Source organism: Engystomops pustulosus, chromosome 3 (assembly GCF_040894005.1).
Source record: "Engystomops pustulosus chromosome 3, aEngPut4.maternal, whole genome shotgun sequence".
Lineage (NCBI taxonomy): Eukaryota > Metazoa > Chordata > Amphibia > Anura > Leptodactylidae > Engystomops > Engystomops pustulosus.
This window is the reverse complement of record NC_092413.1, coordinates 227,622,974-227,645,049: the sequence shown is the minus strand read 5'-3', so window position 1 is coordinate 227,645,049 and position 22,076 is coordinate 227,622,974. Positions and strand designations below refer to the sequence as shown.

General features: G+C 49.1%; 1 protein-coding gene across 5 annotated transcripts in view; it reads left to right on the top strand.

The window, feature by feature from the left end:
- The window catches only part of MAPRE3 (microtubule associated protein RP/EB family member 3), a 124,056-nt gene extending 112,637 nt beyond the window's left edge, over positions 1-11,419 (top strand). For 4 of the 5 annotated variants that reach the window (XM_072143926.1, XM_072143927.1, XM_072143928.1 and 1 more), the window contains 5 exons: positions 2,304-2,449; positions 5,518-5,719; positions 5,960-6,108; positions 6,353-6,505; positions 8,529-11,419. In XM_072143926.1, coding sequence (XP_072000027.1) covers positions 2,304-2,449; positions 5,518-5,719; positions 5,960-6,108; positions 6,353-6,505; positions 8,529-8,597 — 719 coding nt within the window. In that variant the 3' untranslated portion in view covers positions 8,598-11,419. The remainder of the gene's footprint in view (positions 1-2,303; positions 2,450-5,517; positions 5,720-5,959; positions 6,109-6,352; positions 6,506-8,528) is intronic. The other variant, XR_011854371.1, reaches the window with a different exon arrangement.
- Positions 11,420-22,076: the final 10,657 nt, after the last annotated feature.

The following is a 22,076-nucleotide window of genomic DNA, read 5'->3' as shown; positions in this document are numbered from 1 at the left end:
CACTGGTGGAGGTGAGAGAGGGGAGGGTGATGTATTACCACTGGTGGAGGCGGGAGAGGGGAGGGTGATGTATTACCACTGGTGGAGGCAGGAGAGGGTAGGGGGATGTATTACCACTGGTGGAGGCAGGAGAGGGTAGGGGGATGTATTACCACTGGTGGAGGCAGGAGAGGGTAGGGGGATGTATTACCACTGGTGGAGGCAGGAGAGGGTAGGGGGATGTATTACCACTGGTGGAGGCAGGAGAGGGTAGGGGGATGTATTACCACTGGTGGAGGCAGGAGAGGGGAGGGTGATGTATCACCACTGGTGGAGGCAGGAGAGGGGGATGTAGTTACCACTGGTGGAGGCAGGAGAGGGTAGGGGGATGTATTACCACTGGTGGAGATGGGAGAGGGGAGGGGGATGTATTACCACTGGTGGAGGTGGGAGAGGGGAGGGGGATGTATTACCATTGGTGGAGGTGGGAGAGGGGAGGAGGATGTATTACCACTGGTAGAGGTGGGAGAGGGGAGGGGGATGTATTACCACTGGTGGAGGCGGGAGAGGGGAGGGGGATGTATTACCACTGGTGGAGGTGGGAGAGGGGGGGGGGGTGTATTACCACTGGTGCAGGTGGGAGAGGGTAGGGGGATGTATTACCACTGGTGGAGGTGGGAGAGGGGAGGGGGATGTATTACCACTGGTGGAGGTGGGAGAGGGGAGGGGGATGGATTACCTCTGGTGGAGGTGGGAGAGGGGAGGGGGATGTGTTACCACTGGTAGAGGTGGGAGAGGGGAGGGGGATGTATTACCACTGGTAGAGGTGGGAGAGGGGAGGGGGATGCATTACCACTGGTGGAGGTGGGAGAGGGGAGGGGGATGTGTTACCACTGGTGGAGGTGGGAGAGGGGAGGGGGATGTATTACCACTGGTGGAGGTGGGAGAGGGGAGGGGGATGTATTACCACTGATGGAGGTGGGAGAGGGGAGGGGGATGTAGTTACCACTGATGGAAAGGGGAAGGGGATGTATTACCACTGGTGGAGGTGGGAGAGTGGAGGGGTATATATTACCTTTGGTGGAGGCCGGAGAGTGGAGGGGGATGTAGTTACCACTGGTGGAGGCGGGAGAGGGTAGGGGGATGTAGGTACCACTGGTGGATGCAGGAAAGGGTAGGGGGATGTATTACCACTGGTTGAGGCGGGAGAGGGCAGGGGGATGTATTACCACTGGTGGAGGCGGGAGAAGGTAGGGGGATGTATTACCACTGGTGGAGGTGGAAGAGGGGAGGGGGATGTTGGTACCACTGGTGGATGCAGGAAAGGGTAGGGGGATGTATTACCACTAGTGAAGACGGGAGAGGGTAGGGGGGCATATTACCACTGGTGAAGGCGGGAGAGGGCAGGGGCATGTATTACAACTGGCTGGGGCAGGAGACGGTAGGGGGATGCATTACCACTGGTGGAGGCAGGAGAGGGTAGAGGGATGTATTACAACTGGTGGAGGCAGAAGACAGGGATCTAGTTACCACTAGTGGAGGTAGGAGAGGGTAGGGGGATGTATTACCACTGGTTGGGACAGGAGAGGGTAGGGGGATTTATTATCACTAGTGGAGGCAGGAGAGGGGAGGGGGATGTATTACCACTGGTGGAGGCGGGAGAGGGGAGGGGGATGTATTACCACTGGTGGAGGTGAGAGAGGGGAGGGTGATGTATTACCACTGGTGGAGGCGGGAGAGGGGAGGGTGATGTATTACCACTGGTGGAGGCAGGAGAGGGTAGGGGGATGTATTACCACTGGTGGAGGCAGGAGAGGGTAGGGGGATGTATTACCACTGGTGGAGGCAGGAGAGGGTAGGGGGATGTATTACCACTGGTGGAGGCAGGAGAGGGTAGGGGGATGTATTACCACTGGTGGAGGCAGGAGAGGGTAGGGGGATGTATTACCACTGGTGGAGGCAGGAGAGGGGAGGGTGATGTATCACCACTGGTGGAGGCAGGAGAGGGGGATGTAGTTACCACTGGTGGAGGCAGGAGAGGGTAGGGGGATGTATTACCACTGGTGGAGGCAGGAGAGGGTAGGGGGATGTATTACCACTGGTGGAGGCAGGAGAGGGGGATGTAGTTACCACAGGTGGAGGCTGGAGATCGTAGGGGGATTTATTACCACTGGTGGAGGCAGGAGAGGGAAGGGGGATGTATTACCACTGGTGGAGGCAGGAGAGGGGAGGGGGATGTAATTACCACTGGTGGAGGCGGAAGACGAAAGGGGGATGTAGCTGTAACCTTCCTCAATCTGATGCTCCCTCTTATGTCCCCCCAGGAGCTGCCTATTGTCAGTTCATGGATATGCTATTCCCTGGATGCATCCTACTGAAAAAAGTAAAGTTCCAGGCAAAACTAGAGCACGAGTTCATCCACAATTTCAAGGTCCTCCAAGCCGCCTTTAAGAAGATGGGTGTGGACAAGGTACATTCAGGGACACCCTATAGCGGGTGGTATGTGTTGTCAGTATAGGACATGTCACCAGTAGCGGTGCAAAGAATGTCAGTAACAAACGATCTAATCCACAGGCAAAGAAACCACCATAAATATCTATAATTGATGTGCCAAAAGGGTCAGCTGTGATAAGATGTCAGCAGTCAACGCACAGGAGCAGGAGATCAGCTGTGGTCAGTGCACGGGAGCAGGAGATCAGCTGTGGTCAGTGCACGGGAGCAGGAGATCAGCTGTGGTCAGTACACGGGAGCAGGAGATCAGCTGTGGTCAGTGCACAGGAGCAGGAGATCAGCTGTGGCCAGTGCACAGGAGCAGGAGATCAGCTGTGGTCCGTGCACAGGAGCAGGAGATCAGCTGTGGTCCGTGCACAGGAGCAGGAGATCAGCTGTGGTCCGTGCACAGGAGCAGGAGATCAGCTGTGGTCCGTGCACAGGAGCAGGAGATTAGCTGTGGTCCGTGCACAGGAGCAGGAGATCAGCTGTGGTCCGTGCACAGGAGCAGGAGATCAGCTGTGGTCCGTGCACAGGAGCAGGAGATCAGCTGTGGTCCGTGCACAGGAGCAGGAGATCAGCTGTGGTCCGTGCACAGGAGCAGGAGATCAGCTGTGGTCCGTGCACAGGAGCAGGAGATCAGCTGTGGTCCGTGCACAGGAGCAGGAGATCAGCTGTGGTCCGTGCACAGGAGCAGGAGATCAGATGTGGTCCGTGCACAGGAGCAGGAGATCAGCTGTGGTCCGTGCACAGGAGCAGGAGATCAGCTGTGGTCCGTGCACAGGAGCAGGAGATCAGCTGTGGTCCGTGCACAGGAGCAGGAGATCAGCTGTGGTCCGTGCACAGGAGCAGGAGATCAGCTGTGGTCCGTGCACAGGAGCAGGAGATCAGCTGTGGTCCGTGCACAGGAGCAGGAGATCAGCTGTGGTCCGTGCACAGGAGCAGGAGATCAGCTGTGGTCCGTGCACAGGAGCAGGAGATCAGCTGTGGTCAGGTGTCACCAGTCAGTACACAGGAGCAGGAGATCAGCTGTGGCCAGTGCACAGGAGCAGGAGATCAGCTGTGGCCAGTGCACAGGAGCAGGAGATCAGCTGTGGCCAGTGCACAGGGGCAGGAGATCAGCTGTGGTCCGTGCACAGGAGCAGGAGATCAGCTGTGGTCCGTGCACAGGAGCAGGAGATCAGCTGTGGTCAGGTGTCAGCAGTCAGTACACAGGAGCAGGAGATCAGCTGTGGCCAGTGCACAGGAGCAGGAGATCAGCTGTGGTCAGTGCACAGGAGCAGGAGATCAGCTGTGGCCAGTGCACAGGAGCAGGAGATCAGCTGTGGCCAGTGCACAGGGGCAGGAGATCAGCTGTGGTCCGTGCACAGGAGCAGGAGATCAGCTGTGGTCCATGCACAGGAGCAGGAGATCAGCTGTGGTCCGTGCACAGGAGCAGGAGATCAGCTGTGGTCAGGTGTCAGCAGTCAGTACACAGGAGCAGGAGATCAGCTGTGGTCAGTGCACAGGAGCAGGAGATCAGCTGTGGCCAGTGCACAGGGGCAGGAGATCAGCTGTGGCCAGTGCACAGGGGCAGGAGATCAGCTGTGGTCCGTGCACAGGAGCAGGAGATCAGCTGTGGTCAGGTGTCAGCAGTCAGTACACAGGAGCAGGAGATCAGCTGTGGCCAGTGCACAGGAGCAGGAGATCAGCTGTGGCCAGTGCACAGGAGCAGGAGATCAGCTGTGGCCAGTGCACAGGGGCAGGAGATCAGCTGTGGCCAGTGCACAGGGGCAGGAGATCAGCTGTGGCCAGTGCACAGGGGCAGGAGATCAGCTGTGGCCAGTGCACAGGGGCAGGAGATCAGCTGTGGCCAGTGCACAGGGGCAGGAGATCAGCTGTGGCCAGTGCACAGGGGCAGGAGATCAGTTGTGGCCAGTGCACAGGGGCAGGAGATCAGCTGTGGCCAGTGCACAGGGGCAGGAGATCAGCTGTGGCCTGTGCACAGGGGCAGGAGATCAGCTGTGGCCAGTGTACAGGGGTAGGAGAGCAGCTGTGGTCAGTGCACAGGGGCAGGAGATCAGCTGTGGTCAGTGCACAGGGGCAGGAGATCAGCTGTGGTCAGTGCACAGGACCAGGAGATCAGCTGTGGTCAATGCACAGGAGCAGGAGATCAGCTGTGGTCAGACGTCAGCAGTCAGTACACAGGAACAGATTAGCTGTGGTCAGGAATCAGCAGTCAGTGCACAGGAACAGATTAGCTGTGGTCAGGAATCAGCAGTCAGTGCACAGGAGCAGGAGATCAGCTGTGGTCAGGCATCAGCAGTCAGTGCACGGGAGCAGGAGATCAGCTGTGGTCAGGCGTCAGCAGTCATTGCACAGGAGCAGGAGATCAGCTGTGGTCAGTGCGCAGGAGCAGGAGATCAGCTGTGGTCAGACGTCAGCAGTCAGTACACAGGAACAGATTAGCTGTGGTCAGGAATCAGCAGTCAGTGCACAGGAGCAGGAGATCAGCTGTGGTCAGGCATCAGCAGTCATTACAGAGGAGCAGGAGATTAGTTGGGGTAAGCAGTCTGTACACAGGAGCAGGAGATCAGCTGTGGTCAGTGCGCAGGAGCAGGAGATCAGCTGTGGTAAGACGTCAGCAGTCAGTACACAGGAACAGAATAGCTGTGGTCAGGAATCAGCAGTCAGTGCACAGGAGCAGGAGATCAGCTGTGGTCAGGCATCAGCAGTCAGTGCACGGGAGCAGGAGATCAGCTGTGGTCAGGCGTCAGCAGTCATTACAGAGGAGCAGGAGATTAGTTGGGGTAAGCAGTCCGTACACAGGAGCAGGAGATCAGCTGTGGTAAGACGTCAGCAGTCAGTGCACAGGAGCTGGTGCTCAGCTGTAATCTGTGTAAAACCAGGGTATGGGTGGCTCCACCTCAATACTAGCCTCGTATGGGAGGCTCCCCCTCTATAACATCCAGGTATGACCAGCTCCTTTTCTATCGCACCCAAGGGTGGAAGCCACTCACCTTTATTCATAATTCATCCTATCCTCATCCTCCTGTGACTCTCTTGCAGATAATCCCTGTAGAAAGATTAGTGAAGGGAAAATTCCAAGATAATTTTGAATTTGTGCAGTGGTTCAAGAAATTCTTTGATGCCAACTACGATGGGAAAGAGTACGACCCCCTTGTGGCCAGACAGGGGCAAGACATGGTGCCTGGTCCAAACCCTGGAGACCAAGTGTTCAACAAACCCAAGAAACCCATCATCACATCAGGTACAGAGGAATCTCCACAGTACCAGAGATAGAGGCCGTTGGTCGCGTCTGCGGAGGTAGAGGCCATTGGTCGCGTCTGCAGAGGTAGAGGCCGCTGGTCGCGTCTGCGGAGGTAGAGGCCGCTGGTCGCGTCTGCGGAGGTAGAGGCCGCTGGTCGCGCCTGCGGAGGTAAGTAGGTAGGTCCGCCGATCTTTCCTCCTTGTGATTGATAAAATGGTCTCTTCTCTCTATTCCTTTCAGTTCCACAAAGAACATCTCCCACAGGTCCCAAGACCATGCAGCCTCCAGCCCGATTACAGAACTCATCTCAACCGGTTAGGAAGAACACCCCCATCACCAGGAATGGGGGCAGCGAGCTGGACTCACAGATTGTGGAGCTGAACCAGCAGGTGAGAGGAGGCCTTAGCTACACAGCTGGCTGGGGACCAGACCACCCGCTTTGTGATGGTGGGTGTTGTGGGTGTCCTTGTTCATACGTGTGTGAAAAACTGAATGTTGCCCCATTTTATACTTTACCATAGAGCCTCTGTTACCCCAACAGTGTGCAGTATTGCCTCTTTACAGCGCTACACAACAGGCTCCTGGCTCCTCTTGGGTCTTATCCTCTCCTCTTTGTCTCTTCTTGGTATTTAGTTAATGGAGATAAAGCTGACCGTGGACGGTTTGGAGAAAGAACGAGATTTCTACTTCAGTAAACTGCGAGACATCGAGCTGATATGTCAGGAGCACGAGAGCGAGAGCGCGGGGGTCCTGTCCAAAATCATAGACATCTTGTATGCCACAGAGGTACGCCAACCTACCTACATGCATGTATGTGCACTGAATGGTCACTGTATTAGAGACCCATGTCTAGTATCGGCTCCGACTACGCCAAAGCAATGTGCCCAATTACCAGGGCAGATGACAAACTGAAAGTCTGCAGGTCGCTCTCTCTCTACTCTCAGCTCCTTCTAATTCCCCACACACAGACCTGGGGAGGAATCCTTTTTATTAACTTAGAATTATTCCTTCTACAATTCTGCCAATATGAAAGGCTCTATATGAAAGTCTCTATATGAAAGGCTCTATATGAAAGGCTCTATATGATAGTCTCTATATGAAAGGCTCTATATGAAAGGCTCTATATTGCTCAAGTTAGAAGTTGTGGGCTGGAGAAGTTAGTCTTGGCTGCGCCCATATGACAGTAGAGCGCCAAAAATAATTACATACATTGCTCAGGTACATCGAGAAAAAAAATTTCATGTGTTGGAATCAGCGACTATTAACCAGTTAAGGACCGGGCCCTTTCCTGTTTTTTCATGTCCATTTTTCACTCCCCACCTTCAAAAATCTATAACTTTTTTATTTTTACACGTAAAGAGCTGTGTGACGGCTTGTTTTCTGCGTAACAAATTGCACTTCATAGTGATGATATTGAATATTCCCTGCCATGTACTGGGAAGCGGGAAAAAAATTCCAAAAAAAACGCATTTGCGCCATTTTCTTGTGGGCTTGGATATTACGTCTTTCACTGTGCACCCCAAATGACATGTCTACTTGTCTTCTTTGGGTTGGTACGATTAAGGGGATACCAAATTTGTACAGGTTTTATAATGTTTTCATACATTTACAAAAATTAAAACCTCCTGTACAAAAATTATGGTTTTGATTTTGCCAACTTCTGGCGCTAATAACTTTTTTATACTTTGGTGTACGGAGCTGTGGGTGGTGTCATTTTTTGCGAAATTTGATAATATTTTCAATGATAACCTTTTTAGGACTGTACGACCTTTTGATCACTTTTTATAGATTTTTTTTATATTTTTCAAAATGGCAAAAGTGCCATTTTCGACTTTGGGCGCTATTTTCCGTTACGGGGTTAAACGCATTGAAAAACCGTTATCATATTTTGATCGGGCATTTTCGGACGCGTCAATACCTGATGTGTTTATGATTTTTACTGTTTATTTATATATATGTCAGTTCTAGGGAAAGGGGGGTGATTTGAAATTTTAGGTTTTTATATTATAATTTTTTTTTTTAAACTTTTTTTTATTTTTACTATTTTTCAGACTCCCTAGGGTACTTTAACCCTAGGTTGTCTGATCGATCCTATCATATACTGCCATACTACAGTATGGCAGTATATGGGGATTTTCCTCCTCATTCATTACAATGTGCTTTCAAGGGATGAGGAGATGATCAGAAGACATGATGAGAAATACGCCATCTCCTCATCTTTGTATCTGGTTTTGTGGCTTTGAAGGCCAAGATCACTGTGATGGTTTTCACCAAAATTGTGAAAGAAGTTACCAAAAGCCACTTGTCGGAGGAGACAGGACGTCTCGGTTGGATGGCCAATGAATAGAAAAGGGCACAGAGAGGATAAATTGAGTGTGAGAAGAAGGATAAAGCTGAGGTTCTGGTTATTGGCTTTTACAATGGCCGTGTCCTTGTGTTTGTGGAACAAATTAGAGGTTGTCCATGATGGAGAAGCCACAACCAAACACCTCTGGTGGCAGCCAATCCCCAAAGAACAAAACACCAACTCGCCCAATCCTTATCTCCCACAATATCAAATATTACAGCTGCCATTACTTCACCAATCCATTTACGTCTGGTCTAGGGACAGGTGTTTCACCCGATGATCAAATATTGATGGCGCGTCCTGAGGATTTGTGGACGACTCCTTTAATTCCCTTCTAAGCAGAGCCCCACAACATGGGGGCAGTAGAAGTCAATCTTTCCATATGCAGGTCACGTAGAGTTTTAGGTTGTTACGTTTTTATGTTGGGAGGCTGTTACCCTTGTGTTTGTGGTTGAATTTCAGGAAGGATTCGCTCCTCCCGATGATGATGAGAATGAAGATGTGCAGGCTGAGGATCCGGATGAATATTAACCACCACCCCTGCTCCTCCTCCTTATCGCCCTGTACAATAATACCGCTCCTCACCGCCCTTCTCCTCATCAGCCTTTTTTCGCTAAATGAAGCTGTTAGGTTGAAGCCTCAGCCCACGCGCTCATAAATCGGCATCCATCTCTAAAACTGATATCCAGACTGGGTGAACAGCCTGTGGGCCACCAACCACTGAAACACGAAGAGTGCGGGTGCAGGCGCGGGAGTGGATGTACTCTATGGCATGGATTGTACACTTCATTATATGTCACCCCTCTGCGGGCAGATTCAGAGCTGATATCATACGTCTTTGTCTTCCTTCATGCTTTATCAATTTATGACTTGACCTCGGCTTCCTACATGGGCACCCATGCAGAGCTAGTTAGGTGCCCTTGCAGTCACATGGGCACCCTCACAGAGCTCGTTAGGTGCCCTTGCAGTCACATGGGCGTTTTCGCAGTCAAGTGGGTGCCCTCGCAGTCACATCGGCACCGTCGCAGAGCTAGTTAGGCGCCCTCGCAGGGCTACATAGGTGGCCTCTTAGTCACTCGGGTGCCCATGAAGAGTTTTTGGAATTGTTTTTGTACCTCTACACTTGTCTTCCTGTTACATATTTGCTGCTTCTGTCTTTGTGTTTTTGTTATTTATGGTCTTTTAATGGAATGGCGTATTTCACATGGAAAACGTGGCCGCCTGCCTTTACTTTTTTTTCATTGATTTGTAGGAATTTTTGTAAGCACCTTATTGTGTTGGTTTCATCTATGATACTTTTGTAACCTTCACGTCATGATGCTGAGCGCACAGCAGTGTGAGGACAGATCCTTTTAGTTACCAGTTTTCTTATAAGCAGAGGCCATGGACCCATCACGGATTTGCTATTTAATTCCCCTCCTCCTTTTTGTGCTGTCTTTTTGTTTGTGCGTCTTGAGGCTTTGGGCCTTTTGTATTATATTAATTTATTTTCCAAGTTTTTGGCTGTATTTTGAGAAGGTGCTCAGGGACCTCCACATTTACAGTCTAGATGTGTATATTATTTTTTTTGTTCAAATTGATCTTTGCACATTTTCTCGAAATCTTGACATCATGAGTGACGTATTTTGTATGTGAAAGAATCAGCACTACTTCCATCATCCTTTCATCTTCACCCAGTAATTATTGCATCATGTTGGCCGTAGATGTGCGGTGGTAGAAAGGTCATTGGTTTCGAGCTTCTCTAACCGCTGATCACCTGCTTCTGCCCTTCCTCAGGCCTTCTCTTGCCACATGTTTTGAAGGCGGATGATATCTAATTGACTAAAGTCTAAAGTATTGAAGTCTATTTTTGAAATTTTTCATAAATTTTATTATATTTTTTTGGAATGACACAGCTCCCTGAAGTAACCTGGACGCCTTGCGTTGAGATGGTCTACCGAGTTCAGTTGAGTTTTTCTTCATCTATTTTTGAGTGGAAATTACTTTATATTTCATTTGCATGTAAATTTTATTTAGAACATAACTAGTTACCTTGTAGCGGATCGGTGCATGTGATTTGTCCGATGCAATCAACTGTTACTGGAACAAAGAGTCTTAATATGGTTCTAGATTATGGTCAAATCAGTTCTAATTTCTGATGGAAAAATGGAAGGTGTCTAGATGCCTCCTAAACAGAAAGATAATACAGAGAGAGCCCCCGAATGTGAGAAATGGCCGACGAAGTAGCCAGAGATGATCACTGGTCAGGTCTTAAATTCATCAAAAGGTTACGATCAAATGGTTCATTAGAAGACCAACATATGTGACATAAGGTTTGGCAACCTTTTTATGATTAAAGGACTGTTTTTGGTCTGAGAGACAAGCCTGTGGCGAGCGTAAGGAACACTGGGGCACATTTACTTTCCCGTCCCTGTGTGTCCCCGGCGGAGTTCACCTTCTTCTTCCCGGTGCATGCAAGTGCTTGATCTTGCAACACAATTTAAATGTTAAGTCCCGCGCTTAGTCTGAATCAGCCGGATTGTCCGACAGCCCCTTCCCCTGACTTGTGTCATATGAAAGCCGGCACCAATGGGCCAAAATTCGATCACGTGCGCCAAAGTCCCCAGTTAAATGCGGCACGAATATCCACCGATAGTGCGGTCCCTTAGTAAATGAGCCCCACTGTGTAGAGAGGCCGACAGTCCAAGCACGGCGTCCTGAAACCCGCTGGTACCGCTCGCACAGGAGAGAAACTTAGATATCATGTGAATGGCAGACACACCTCGAAGTCGGAGAATCCTTTTTACTTTTAAACAGCGATTGTTAGTTACTGAAAACATTTGTAGTTGTGTTTGGAAATTGTATCTTTACTTTTACATCTCTGGGAGACCTCCCCCATGTTTTTACATCATTTTAATTTCTTATCCGAGTTCGGATTTTAACATTAACGAAATCACACAAAAACATCCACGTCCACCATTGTAAGGGGGGTATTTGCAGGATTTGGGGCCCCCTATGGTCGGTATAGCACAGAATGGTCATTGGATGTGGTCTGGTCGGGGGCGCTGGATGCCGGGTTACCATTTGCCCTGGTTAGTTTGATTTCAGAGGTTTTTTATTTGTGGTGCTGTTGCTTATTTCATATCATATCTGAATATGCTGGAGATGAATGCAGAGTTTTATTTTGCTTTCTTTACTTTGTGTGAGGGGTTAGATGCAGGAAATTTAGGCGATTCTTCATGTCAAGGCTTTGCCAAAAGCCGAAACACCCTGCACGGCGCCCTGTCCTCACATCAGCACCGTGGACCTGACACTACTGATTAAATCCTGCATCTCTTATGTTTTATTTCAAATAAACTGGTGTGGAAATATTACACGTGTGTCCTTCTTATACACCGGGGATCAAAATTACATATAATGTGTGATCACGGGATTTTTCAGAAATAATGTCATCTCCATTGATGAACAATTGATGGGTGTGTAAGGGGTCTCCAGGCCACTAGGGCAGGGTTTAACATAATTACCAAAGTATCAACATAAAACTTTTCTTTATAATGATTATTAGAGAAGAGCAATGACTAGCAAAGAGAAAGATTATAATGATATTTTCTGCAGGTCCCAGCAGTCACCAATCAGAAGGGAGAGCACAGGACCTCCAAGCAGGTCACATGACATCACAGGACATCACTGGTCTCTGCTGGGACCAGCTCCGCTATTCTTCCAGATTCTTCCACAGGTTTCTTGGCCATAACTTTGTAACAAAGGATTTTCCAGAGGTTTTCTATTGGGTTTAGATCAGGACTCTGGGCTGTGGCCATTTCATTGTTTCAATTGTTTTCTGTTTCAATGAATAATAATAATAATAATCTTTATTTCTATAGCGCCATCAAATTCCGTAGCTTTACAAATCATAGGGAACATATACAACTATATTACATTACACAGAACAAACAGTCATATGGAACAATAGGAGTGAGGGCCCTGCTCACAAGAGCTTACAGTCTATGAGGATGAGGGGGTGACACAAGAGCTTACAGTCTATGAGGATGAGGGGGACACACAGGAGCTTACAGTCTATGAGGATGAGGGGGACACACAGGAGCTTACAGTCTATGAGGATGAGGGGGTGACACAAGAGCTTACAGTCTATGGGGATGAGGGGGTGACACAAGAGCTTACAGTCTATGAGGATGAGGGGGTGACACAAGAGCTTACAGTCTATGAGAATGAGGGGGTGACACAAGAGCTTACAGTCTATGAGGATGAGGGGGTGACACAAGAGCTTACAGTCTATGAGGATGAGGGGGTGACACAAGAGCTTACAGTCTATGAGGATGAGGGGTGATACAAGAGCTTACAGTCTACGAGGATGAGGGGGGACACAAGAGCTTACAGTCTATGAGGATGAGGGGGTGACACAGGAGCTTACAGTCTATGAGGATGAGGGGGTGACACAAGAGGGAACAATATAAAATAATTTAATAAATAATTTACTAAACAACGATGTTGCTGCTTGAACCAGCCATCAGCCGCCATCTTGTACAGCGTCCAAGGTGAAAGAGACTGCAGAACAGCCGGGAGCTTGGTAAATATCAGCTGTTTGCTAGATAACAGATGGGAGATAGGACATAAGGTGGATTAGTAAAGGGAGAGGTGACATTTCAAGCAGTTCGTGAGTGTGATAGGCTTGTCTAAAGAGATGGGTTTTAAGAGCATGTTTGAAGCTTTGGAGGATGGGTATTACTCTGAGTCTGGGGAAGGGCATTCCAGAGAATTGGTGCAACTCGGGAGAAGTCCTGGATACGTGCATGGGAGGTTCGAATTAAGGTAGAGATTAATCTAATGTCACTGGCAGATCGAAGAGCACGGGAAGGGCGATAGACTGAGATGAGAGAAGAGAGATAGAGAGGTGCAGCATTATTCAGAGCTTTGTGGATGAGGGTTATTATTTTAAAGTGAATACGGAAGGAGACAGGCAGTCAGTGCAGTGATTGGCACAGGCTGGAGGCATCCGTGTAGAGTTTGGCCTGAAAGACGAGCCTGGCTGCTCCATTAAGAATAGATTGAAGAGGAGAGAGTTTAGTGAGTAGAAGATGATTAGTAGAGAGTTACAGGAGTCTAGTCGAGAGTGAATAAGTGCAACAATTAGCATTTTAGAAGTTTCAAATGTGAGAAACGGTCGGATTCTGGAGATGTTTCTGAGATGCATCCGGCAAGAGCGAACAAGAGATTGAATATATGGTAAAAAAGAGAGGTCAGAGTCCAGCACAACCCCAAGACAGCGGCCTGCTGCCCCAGTGCTATAGTGATCCCACGGACCGAGATGGAGAGGTCAGGGGTGGTTAGGTTAGTAGATGGTGGAAAGACAAGAAGTTCAGTCTTAGAAAGATTAAGTTTCAAGAAGAGAGAGGAAATGATGTTAGAGACAGCAGAGAGACAGTCACTAGTGTTCTGGGGTAAGGCAGGGGTGATGTTACGTGCTGAGGTATACAGCTGGGTGTCATCAGCATAGAGATGATACTGGAAACCAAATCTGCTGATGGTTTGTCCAATGGGTGCAGTATAGAGAGAGAAGAGAAGAGGGCCTAGGACTGATCCCTGAGGAACCCCGACACTGAGAGGAAGATGAGAAGAGAAAGATCCAGAAAAGGAGACACAAAGTGCGGTCAGAGAGATAGGAAGAAAACCAAGAGAGTGCAGGGTCCTTTAGGCCGATGGAGTGAAGCATCCTAAGGAGGAGCTGGTGGTCCACAGTATCGAATGCTGCCGATAGATCCAGGAGAATGAGGAGAGAATAGTCACCTTTGGATTTTGCAGTGAGGAGATCATTGGAGACTTTAGAAAGAGCAGTTTCAGTGGAATACATAGAGCGGAAACCCGATTGTAGGGGGTCAAGGAGGGAGTTAGCTGAGAGATAGCGGGTTAGTCGAGAATAGACCAGGCGTTCCAAGAGTTTGGAGATGAAAGGGAGGTTAGAAACTGGTCTGTATTTAGTAGCATTGGATGGGTCCAGTGAAGGTTTCTTTAGTAAAGTGGTGACAATAGCATGCTTGAAAGAAGAGGGGACGACACCAGAAGAGAGAGAGAGATTGAAAATTTTAGTGAGGTGAGAAGTGACTGCTGGGGAGAGAGACTGTACCAGATGTGAGGGGATGGGGTCACTGATGCAGGTAGTGGGGCGAGCAGAGGAAAGGAGCCTGGACACTTCTTCCTCTGTGACTGGCTCAAAGGAAGAGAGTAAACAAGATAAGGTATGGGAGGGAAGGGGATTAGTGGGGGGAGTGGATTGAGCAATTATTTCCTGGCGGATACTATCAATTTTATCCTTAAAGTAGGCTCCAGATCTTCAGCCCCAAGGTCTGTGACAGGTGGCTGCACCTTTGGTGTTAGTAAGGAGTGAAGGGTATCAAAGAGCCTTTTGGGGTTGTTAGAGAGAGGATATGAGATTAGTAAAATAGACCTGTTTAGCGAGGTGAAGGGCAGAGTTATAAGTTTTTTGCATAAATTTGAAGTGAAGAAAGTCTGCAGATGTGCGCGATTTTCTCCACAGACGTTCAGCAATCCTGGAGCATTGCCGAAGGAAACGAGTTTGTTCAGTGTGCCAAGGTTGCCAAGTCTGTGTTGAAAATTTCGGATAGTGAGTGGTGCCGTCTCATCTAGCGCTTCTGACAGTGTGATTATAGTGGTTAGTAGCCAGGTTTGGACAGGTGAAAGAGGAGATGGGGGACAGTGCAGACTGTAAGTTTTCTGTGAGTTTATGAGTATCTATTGCACGTGGGTTCGGGTATGAGTGATGGGTGGAAGGATTCTGAGAATGAGAAGGATTATTGAAAGTAAAAGAAAGGAGATTATGGTCTGAAAGTGGAAAGGAGGAATTGGTAAAATCAGATATTGAAGATGGTTGGTCTATATCTGGACACTTTTGTACTTAACACACAGAGGGGTATATGACATATATGTTATTAGGGGTATGCACAGCGGTTTGCTCGCTGCTATTTTTGAAGAGTTTTTGTATTTCTATTGTAGAAAGTTCCAATGTAAAGTGTATTTGTATTGCTAAGGTCCGCTCCCACTCTATCTGAGTAGCCTTGGGGGTTGAGGAGAGCTGTGGAGTAGATCTCCCCGTTCCGCACCATAGTGTCTGCTAGATAGCTTTCCCCCACAAACAACGTAAGCGTAGATACTTCCGCCTGGGGGGCCCCTTGTCATCGGGACCTGTATTTTATTAGGCGACTACGGTTGCGCACTGTGTGGGCATATGTGGGATGCTCTTGTTTTAGTTTTGTTAATAGGTTGGGAGGTTGGAATTGGGGTAGTTGACGAACGCTTGGTGGGGGTTAGAAAATACTATAAGTGTACTTGGATATGTTTGATAGCTTTGGGCCTCGCTCGTGGAGAGCTGCTGCCCTCTAGTGGGAACAGAGGGTATGTCAGCCTAGATAAGATATATCCTGTTGCATATCAATGGCTTCGCCTATAACAGTAATTACGTGGAATATACGAGGAGCTGGCGAACCCAAAAAGAGACAGGCAATTTTGGACACACTTAAAAATTATACCCCGGTAATCTGCTGTTTACAAGAAACGCATCTGATAAAAGACACCACAAAATACTTAAGCCCTAAGTGGGCTGGCCTATGCTACCACTCGGTACATTCATCTTACTCTAGGGGGGTTAGTGTGCTCTTTCATAGGCAGGTACCATTCATTTGCCATGACTCAATGATTGACAAAGAAGGCCGTTTTATATGTTTGTATGGGGAACTTTACAATGTCCGTATTATAATAATAGCAGTGTATATACCTCCACCCTACTCCGCTATAGTCTTACAGAAATTGTTATGTTATGTGGAAAAATATCCGGGTATCCCTCTACTCATGTTGGGAGATTTCAATAATGTACTCGATGCTGCCTTAGATAAACTTGGTAACACCTGTCATTCACCTGTTTCACACTTGCCCACTCAATTTGGCCACACAATAAATGACGTTGGATTGGTAGACCTATGGCGCATGTCACACCCCATAGACAAACAGTATTCCTGTCACTCCAGAACGCACAATACATTATCCAGGATTGATCTGGCCCTGGGTAATTCACTAATGATCCCTATGATCCTAGAAACTAAATACTTACCAAGACGTCTCTCGGACCACTCCCCACTCTTAGTACGATTGAGGCCCTTGTTGGAACCTATCAGAGGATTGCGGTGTAGACGCTTCAATCCGTTCTGGCTGACAGTGCTATCTGAAAAGGGACGTATAATAGCACTGCAAACTATACTTTTTTTTAAAAGTATTTATTTTTGCAATTTTTGAAATTTTATACAATTACAATAAACAAAACCAGAAAACAAGATTGTCTGCCACATATTTCCTTCCCCCCATTACAGGATTATTATACAACAGCCATGGTAACAATCAGGTTCTTGCTGTGTTACAAAACTACCTGAGGGATATTACACAGTAGATAACAGCAGGGTACTGCAGCCAGACATCTTGATACAACACAAATAACTATTGACACGTAGACAATCAGTCACACACACACACACACACATACCAGCACGCTCAGTCTCCTTCATCATGGAGAGGAGTATATGTCACATGTGATTATAAGGCTGTATGGGGAGTCGCGCACCATCTGGACCAGATGCGGTCAAACTTCTGGGGACACTTCCTGTTGGTATACAGGGACCGGTAGTGGGGAATGACGCTGTTAATAAGTAGTATCCATCTTTTTAATGGAGGGGGCTCCTGGTCCTTCCAGGTCATCACCACCACTTTTCGGGCGTAGTATAAGACAAACCTAAAGAAAATTTTGTCATAGTGGCCATTGACAACTTCATTTATGATGCCGAGGAGACACACAGAGGGAGACATCAAGCGTGGGAAATCAAAGTGTATATTTAGGAATTCCAGCACTTCGGACCAGAAGACATGGACCCTAGGGCAGGACCAGACACAATGCAGGAAGGATCCGACATCAGCCTGACAGCGAAAGCAAAGATCATTGGGCATTGCTCCCATGCGGAATAATCTAGCAGGGGTGAAGTATACTCTATGGAGGAATTTAGATTGGATCAGGAAGTCCCTCGCACTCACTACAGATGTGAAGTAGGACAGTTCGACCTCCCTCCAGTCATCATCTGACAGGTCAGGGATATCCTGTCTCCAGCGTTCACAGGCTCTATCAGACGGTCTGGACTTTTGCTCTTGTAGGAGAGCATAGCACTGAGTGAGCGGCTTAGGGAGGTCCGGGGTACTCATCAGAGTCTCTAGTTTGGAGAATTTCACTGTCAGGCTGAAGGAGCCGAATTGGGCTTTGAATGCGTGCCGCAGTTGCGTGTAATGGAAGCTGGCCGTATTGGGTACAGTATGTCTCTCCCTTATCTCGTTGAAGCTGAGTAATTCTGTTTCCGAGGATAAGAGCTGGCCTACAAATTTCACCCCCGCTGCCCCCCACATTGTCCAGCCCGGGAGGGAGAGGAAGTGAGAGAGCCATGGATTGAGCCACAATGGAGTCCTAGGCGAGAGAGGGGGAGAGCTGCTCGGTTCTACCAGGGATTGTGCCCTACGCCAGCACACCGCTACCGTACGTAGGGGGAGTGGGGTATCAGATGGGGACTTATACCTGTACAGCAAGTTTGTAAGGGCCTCGTAGGAACCTACCAGGGCACCAGCCAATGCAGTAGCTGCATTACCCATGTCTATATCTATCCACCACTGGGCATATACTAGCTGGGAAGCCAGGTAATAAAGATACAGATCCGGGGCAGCCAGTCCACCCCTAGACTTGGGAGCCTGAAGCAGCGCTAGACTGAATCGCGGGGCACTACTCTGCCAGTAAAAGGACCTGGGAATGCCGTCTAAGCGTTTAAACAAACTCTTAGGAAGGAGTATAGGACAGGCATGGAAAAGGTATAGAAATTTTGGGAGAAAAATCATTTTAAATATGTTAATACGCCCGTACAGAGACAGGGGGAGAGAGGACCAGGCTTTTAGGCGTGATTCCGTTGCAGTTATCAAGGGTGTAATGTTTAACTCCGTATATGCCTGGACCCTGCGTGACACCTGAACTCCCAGATATTTAAAGGTGGACACCACCTGGACTGGGACGGGGAGGGAGTGTACCCCTACATCAGATAAGGGGAAAAGGACCGATTTGTCCCAGTTAACCCGGAGACCTGAGAACCCCCCGTAGCGTTCTATCAGGGACAGGAGGGATTCTAGAGAGGGGCCCAAATCCCCAAGATATACAAGTGTATCATCAGCATAGAGAGATACCTTTTCAATGATAGGACCTCTAGTAATACCCTTAATGCTATCAGAGTGACGGATCGCCACAGCAAGGGGCTCAATGGCAAGTGCGAAGAGGAGGGGAGATAGCGGGCAGCCCTGCCTAGTGCCCCTGGCCATAGGGAGAGTAGGTGAGATGTTAAGGTTGGTCCGTACCCTAGCCTTGGGATCATTATACAGTAGTTTAACTAATGCTGTAAATCGAGGGCCAAGACCCATTCTAGGCAAAAGGGTCCACAGATATGCCCATTCCACAGAGTCAAACGCCTTACAATTGTCTAAGGATAAGATAAACCTAGGGTCTGGAGACCGCTCTGCCTCTGCTATATTCAGGTGTAGTCTTTGTATATTTATGTCAGTTCCCCTCCCAGGCATAAAGCCTGTCTGGTCCGGGTGAACCAAGGATAATATCACTTTATTAAGCCTTGTTGCCAGAATTTTTGCTAGGATTTTAACATCTGAGTTTAGGAGGGAAATTGGGCGGTATGAGTCAGGAAGCAGGGGATCCTTGCCAGGCTTAGGAAGAACTACAATAAGGGCCTCTCGCATGGAGTCAGGGAGGGAACCACTGTCGAGCGCATCGGAGTACAGGCTAAGTAGATGAGGGACCAGGGTCTCACAGTTATCCCTATACCACTCGCCTCCCAGCCCATCAAGTCCAGGTGTCTTACCGAGGGGCAACGATTGGATAGCCAGTTCCACCTCCTCCGCCGAGAGCGGAGCATCAAGCTCCGATGACTGTGCCGATGTGAGTCTCCAAAGTGGAAGACTGTCAAGGAATCTGGAAATCTCGACGGAAGGGGCGGACAATCTGGAGCTGTAAAGAGAGGAATAGAATTCATGAAATACCATGTTTATGGCCCGGGGTTCTGTGATCAGGGTTCCACTACTGTTAAGGATAGAGGGAACGGAAGCACAAGGACGTTCAGCCCGCGATAGATACGCAAGCAGCTTCCCATTTTTATCTCCGAATTCAAAGATGGACGCTTCCCTGGCTAGCAGGCGCTTGCTGGTGCGCTCCTTCACTACAGCTAGATGGTTCCTCTGCGCCTGAGCCCAAGTCTTTTTATTCCCCGGAGTAGGTTTCTCTAGGTACTCCTTTTCTGCATTTACCAGTGCAGCGGTCAGCCTCTCCTCCTGCGCGTTTAGAGACTTTCTATGGCCAGCTACACCTGACATGAATGCCCCCCGCACCGAGGACTTGTACGAGTCCCAGACTAGAAGGGGATCAGGATGGGTTGAGTGTACATCCCAGAACTCGCTGTGCGCAGCCCTGACAGTACTCAGGACCGCTGGGGATTGGAGCCAGGCCGGGTGCAGGCGCCATACGCGGGAGTCGCTGGGGGGGCCTATAAGGAGACTAATGAGCAAGGCGGAGTGGTCTGATGCACTGCGTGGGCAATAGGATACCTGGTCAACGTGCGGCAACATATCAGGGGAGACAAAGGCCAGATCAATCCGAGAGAAGCTCTTATGAACAGAGGAATAGAATGAATATTCTCTCTCTTGAGGGTGTTTACTACGCCAAACATCGGCGAGGTCTAGAGAAGTGAGCCACTCGTTCAGACGGACCGAGCCTGTGTCCAGACCACTTGTACGATCTAAGGAGGGATTAGGGACTGCATTGAAGTCACCAATGCAGAGTATCGGACTGGGAGGCATAGCAGCCAGCTTACTGGATATTAGGTGCAGTACAGCTGGATCAAAGGGAGGGGGGACATAAATAGACGCTATAGTAAAGGTAAAGCCCCACAAGGCACAATGTATGATCACATAACGGCCAAAGTGATCCGGCGCTACCTGTATGACCTCTATGGGAAGCGCTTTGGATATGAGTATGGATACTCCCCTAGCGTAGACAGAGTAGGAGGAATGATACCCTCTAGCCACCCAGGCCCGCTTCAGGGAGAGGACCTTCTGACCCGTAAGGTGTGTCTCTTGGATACATACAATGTGAGGGGCTTGACGCTTAATGACATCTAACATCAGAGCCCTCTTGAATTTAGAATTAAGTCCCCTCACATTCCAGCTCATTACCTTAAGTGAAGACATCTTAGCGGAAGGGAAAGGGGTGTGGGGAAGGAGACGTGAGCAACCAAGCATTCATCCTTTCATACCACAGAGACATAGACAGACAGACAACAGTGAGCATAACAAATATAACAGAACTGAACTAACAATCCCAAGAATACAAACCCCCTGTCTAACACCCTAACAGCAGTAGTGTAGACCTATACCCACTAACAGTCAAATAGTAGAACAGTGGTCCCTAACTCAAGACAAACCTACACCATTTGTCCCGGGACCTTCAACCCTTAATGTATATATGATCAGGAGGTTATTAGGCAGCCATATTTAGAGAAAACCAAAGAGGAGATAGGGGATGGGGGAAGGGGAGGGGGAAGGGGGAGGGGAGAGGAGGAGGGGGGGGAATAGGGAAAGAATGAAGTGCCATATGTGGCGCACTGGTCGATATGACCAAACAGAGAACACAAATCAATCACAGGGTACATTTGTGAGGCACGTAATGTGTAAACAAATATTAGAAAACTGTAACAGTGATTTGGGACCCCTAGATAACTATTCAGGACTAAGTCCAGCATTGTCATAGCACATCAGATAAAAGGATATGTGAGTCCAGTCACTCAGGAGGTGCGGGCCTCCCAGCAGGAGCCCGAGGGGCTGCATCAGCCCAGTGAAGTGCTTCGGTTGGGCAGGTGAAGAAACGAGTCTTCTGGCCGTCCACAATTCGGAGCTTGGAAGGATACATCATGGAGTATTTATACCCCTTGTCACGGAGACGAGCACGGACCTCGGTGAATTGTGCTCGCTGTTTCCTGACGGATGCAGAGAAATCAGGGTAGAAGGACACTCTGCTGTTGGCATAGAGAATTTCTCCCTTGGTACGGACAGCCCTGAGGATAGAGTCCCTGTCCCTAAAGTGCAGCAGCCGGGCCAGGAAGGGTCTCGGATTGCCCCCTGGGGGGCCAGGGCGGGATGGCACGCGATGGGCCCTTTCCACTGTGAAGAACGGGGAGAAGGTATCTGCAGGAAGCATATTTTTGAGCCAATTTTCAAAAAAGGATACAGGGTCAGACCCTTCCACTTTTTCGGGGAGGCCAACCACTCTGACGTTGTTCCGCCGTAGGCGGTTTTCGAGGTCATCAGCTCTGTCGATGGATGCAGACATTTGGCGCTGAAGCTCTCTGATCTGTGTCGGCATAGGCCTCTGGACGTCCTCCACCTCAGATATTCTGCGTTCAGTTTCGGTGATTCGCTCTTTGGCTTTGTGGACATCATGTCGTAATAGAACAAAGTCCTGTCGCAGCTCATCCACCTTGGTGACCAGTTTGGATTGGCATCCGTTAATGGCCGCCAGCACCTCTGCAAATTTCCGATCCAACTCCGTGGCCGCGTCAGACGGATCAGCACCCTCTTCATAGCTTACAAGCTGTGGCGGGCTCTGGGAGCCTTCAAAGAGGGAGGGAGAGGAGTTTGGGGACCCCTGAGGAGAGCAAGGCTGTGTGCGGGAGAATCTCCCTAACTTTTTGGCAGCGTTTGACTGTATCTGCTCCAGAACGGCTTGTGATGTGGAGCATTCCTGCGCATCCAGGGGTTCCAGGGACTGGAATGGAGGATCTTCATGGACGGATTCATCATCCGAAGGAGGTGCAGACACCCCGGACGCTGCTTTGAGCATTTTAGCCATCTTCCTCCGATTACCCATGGCGT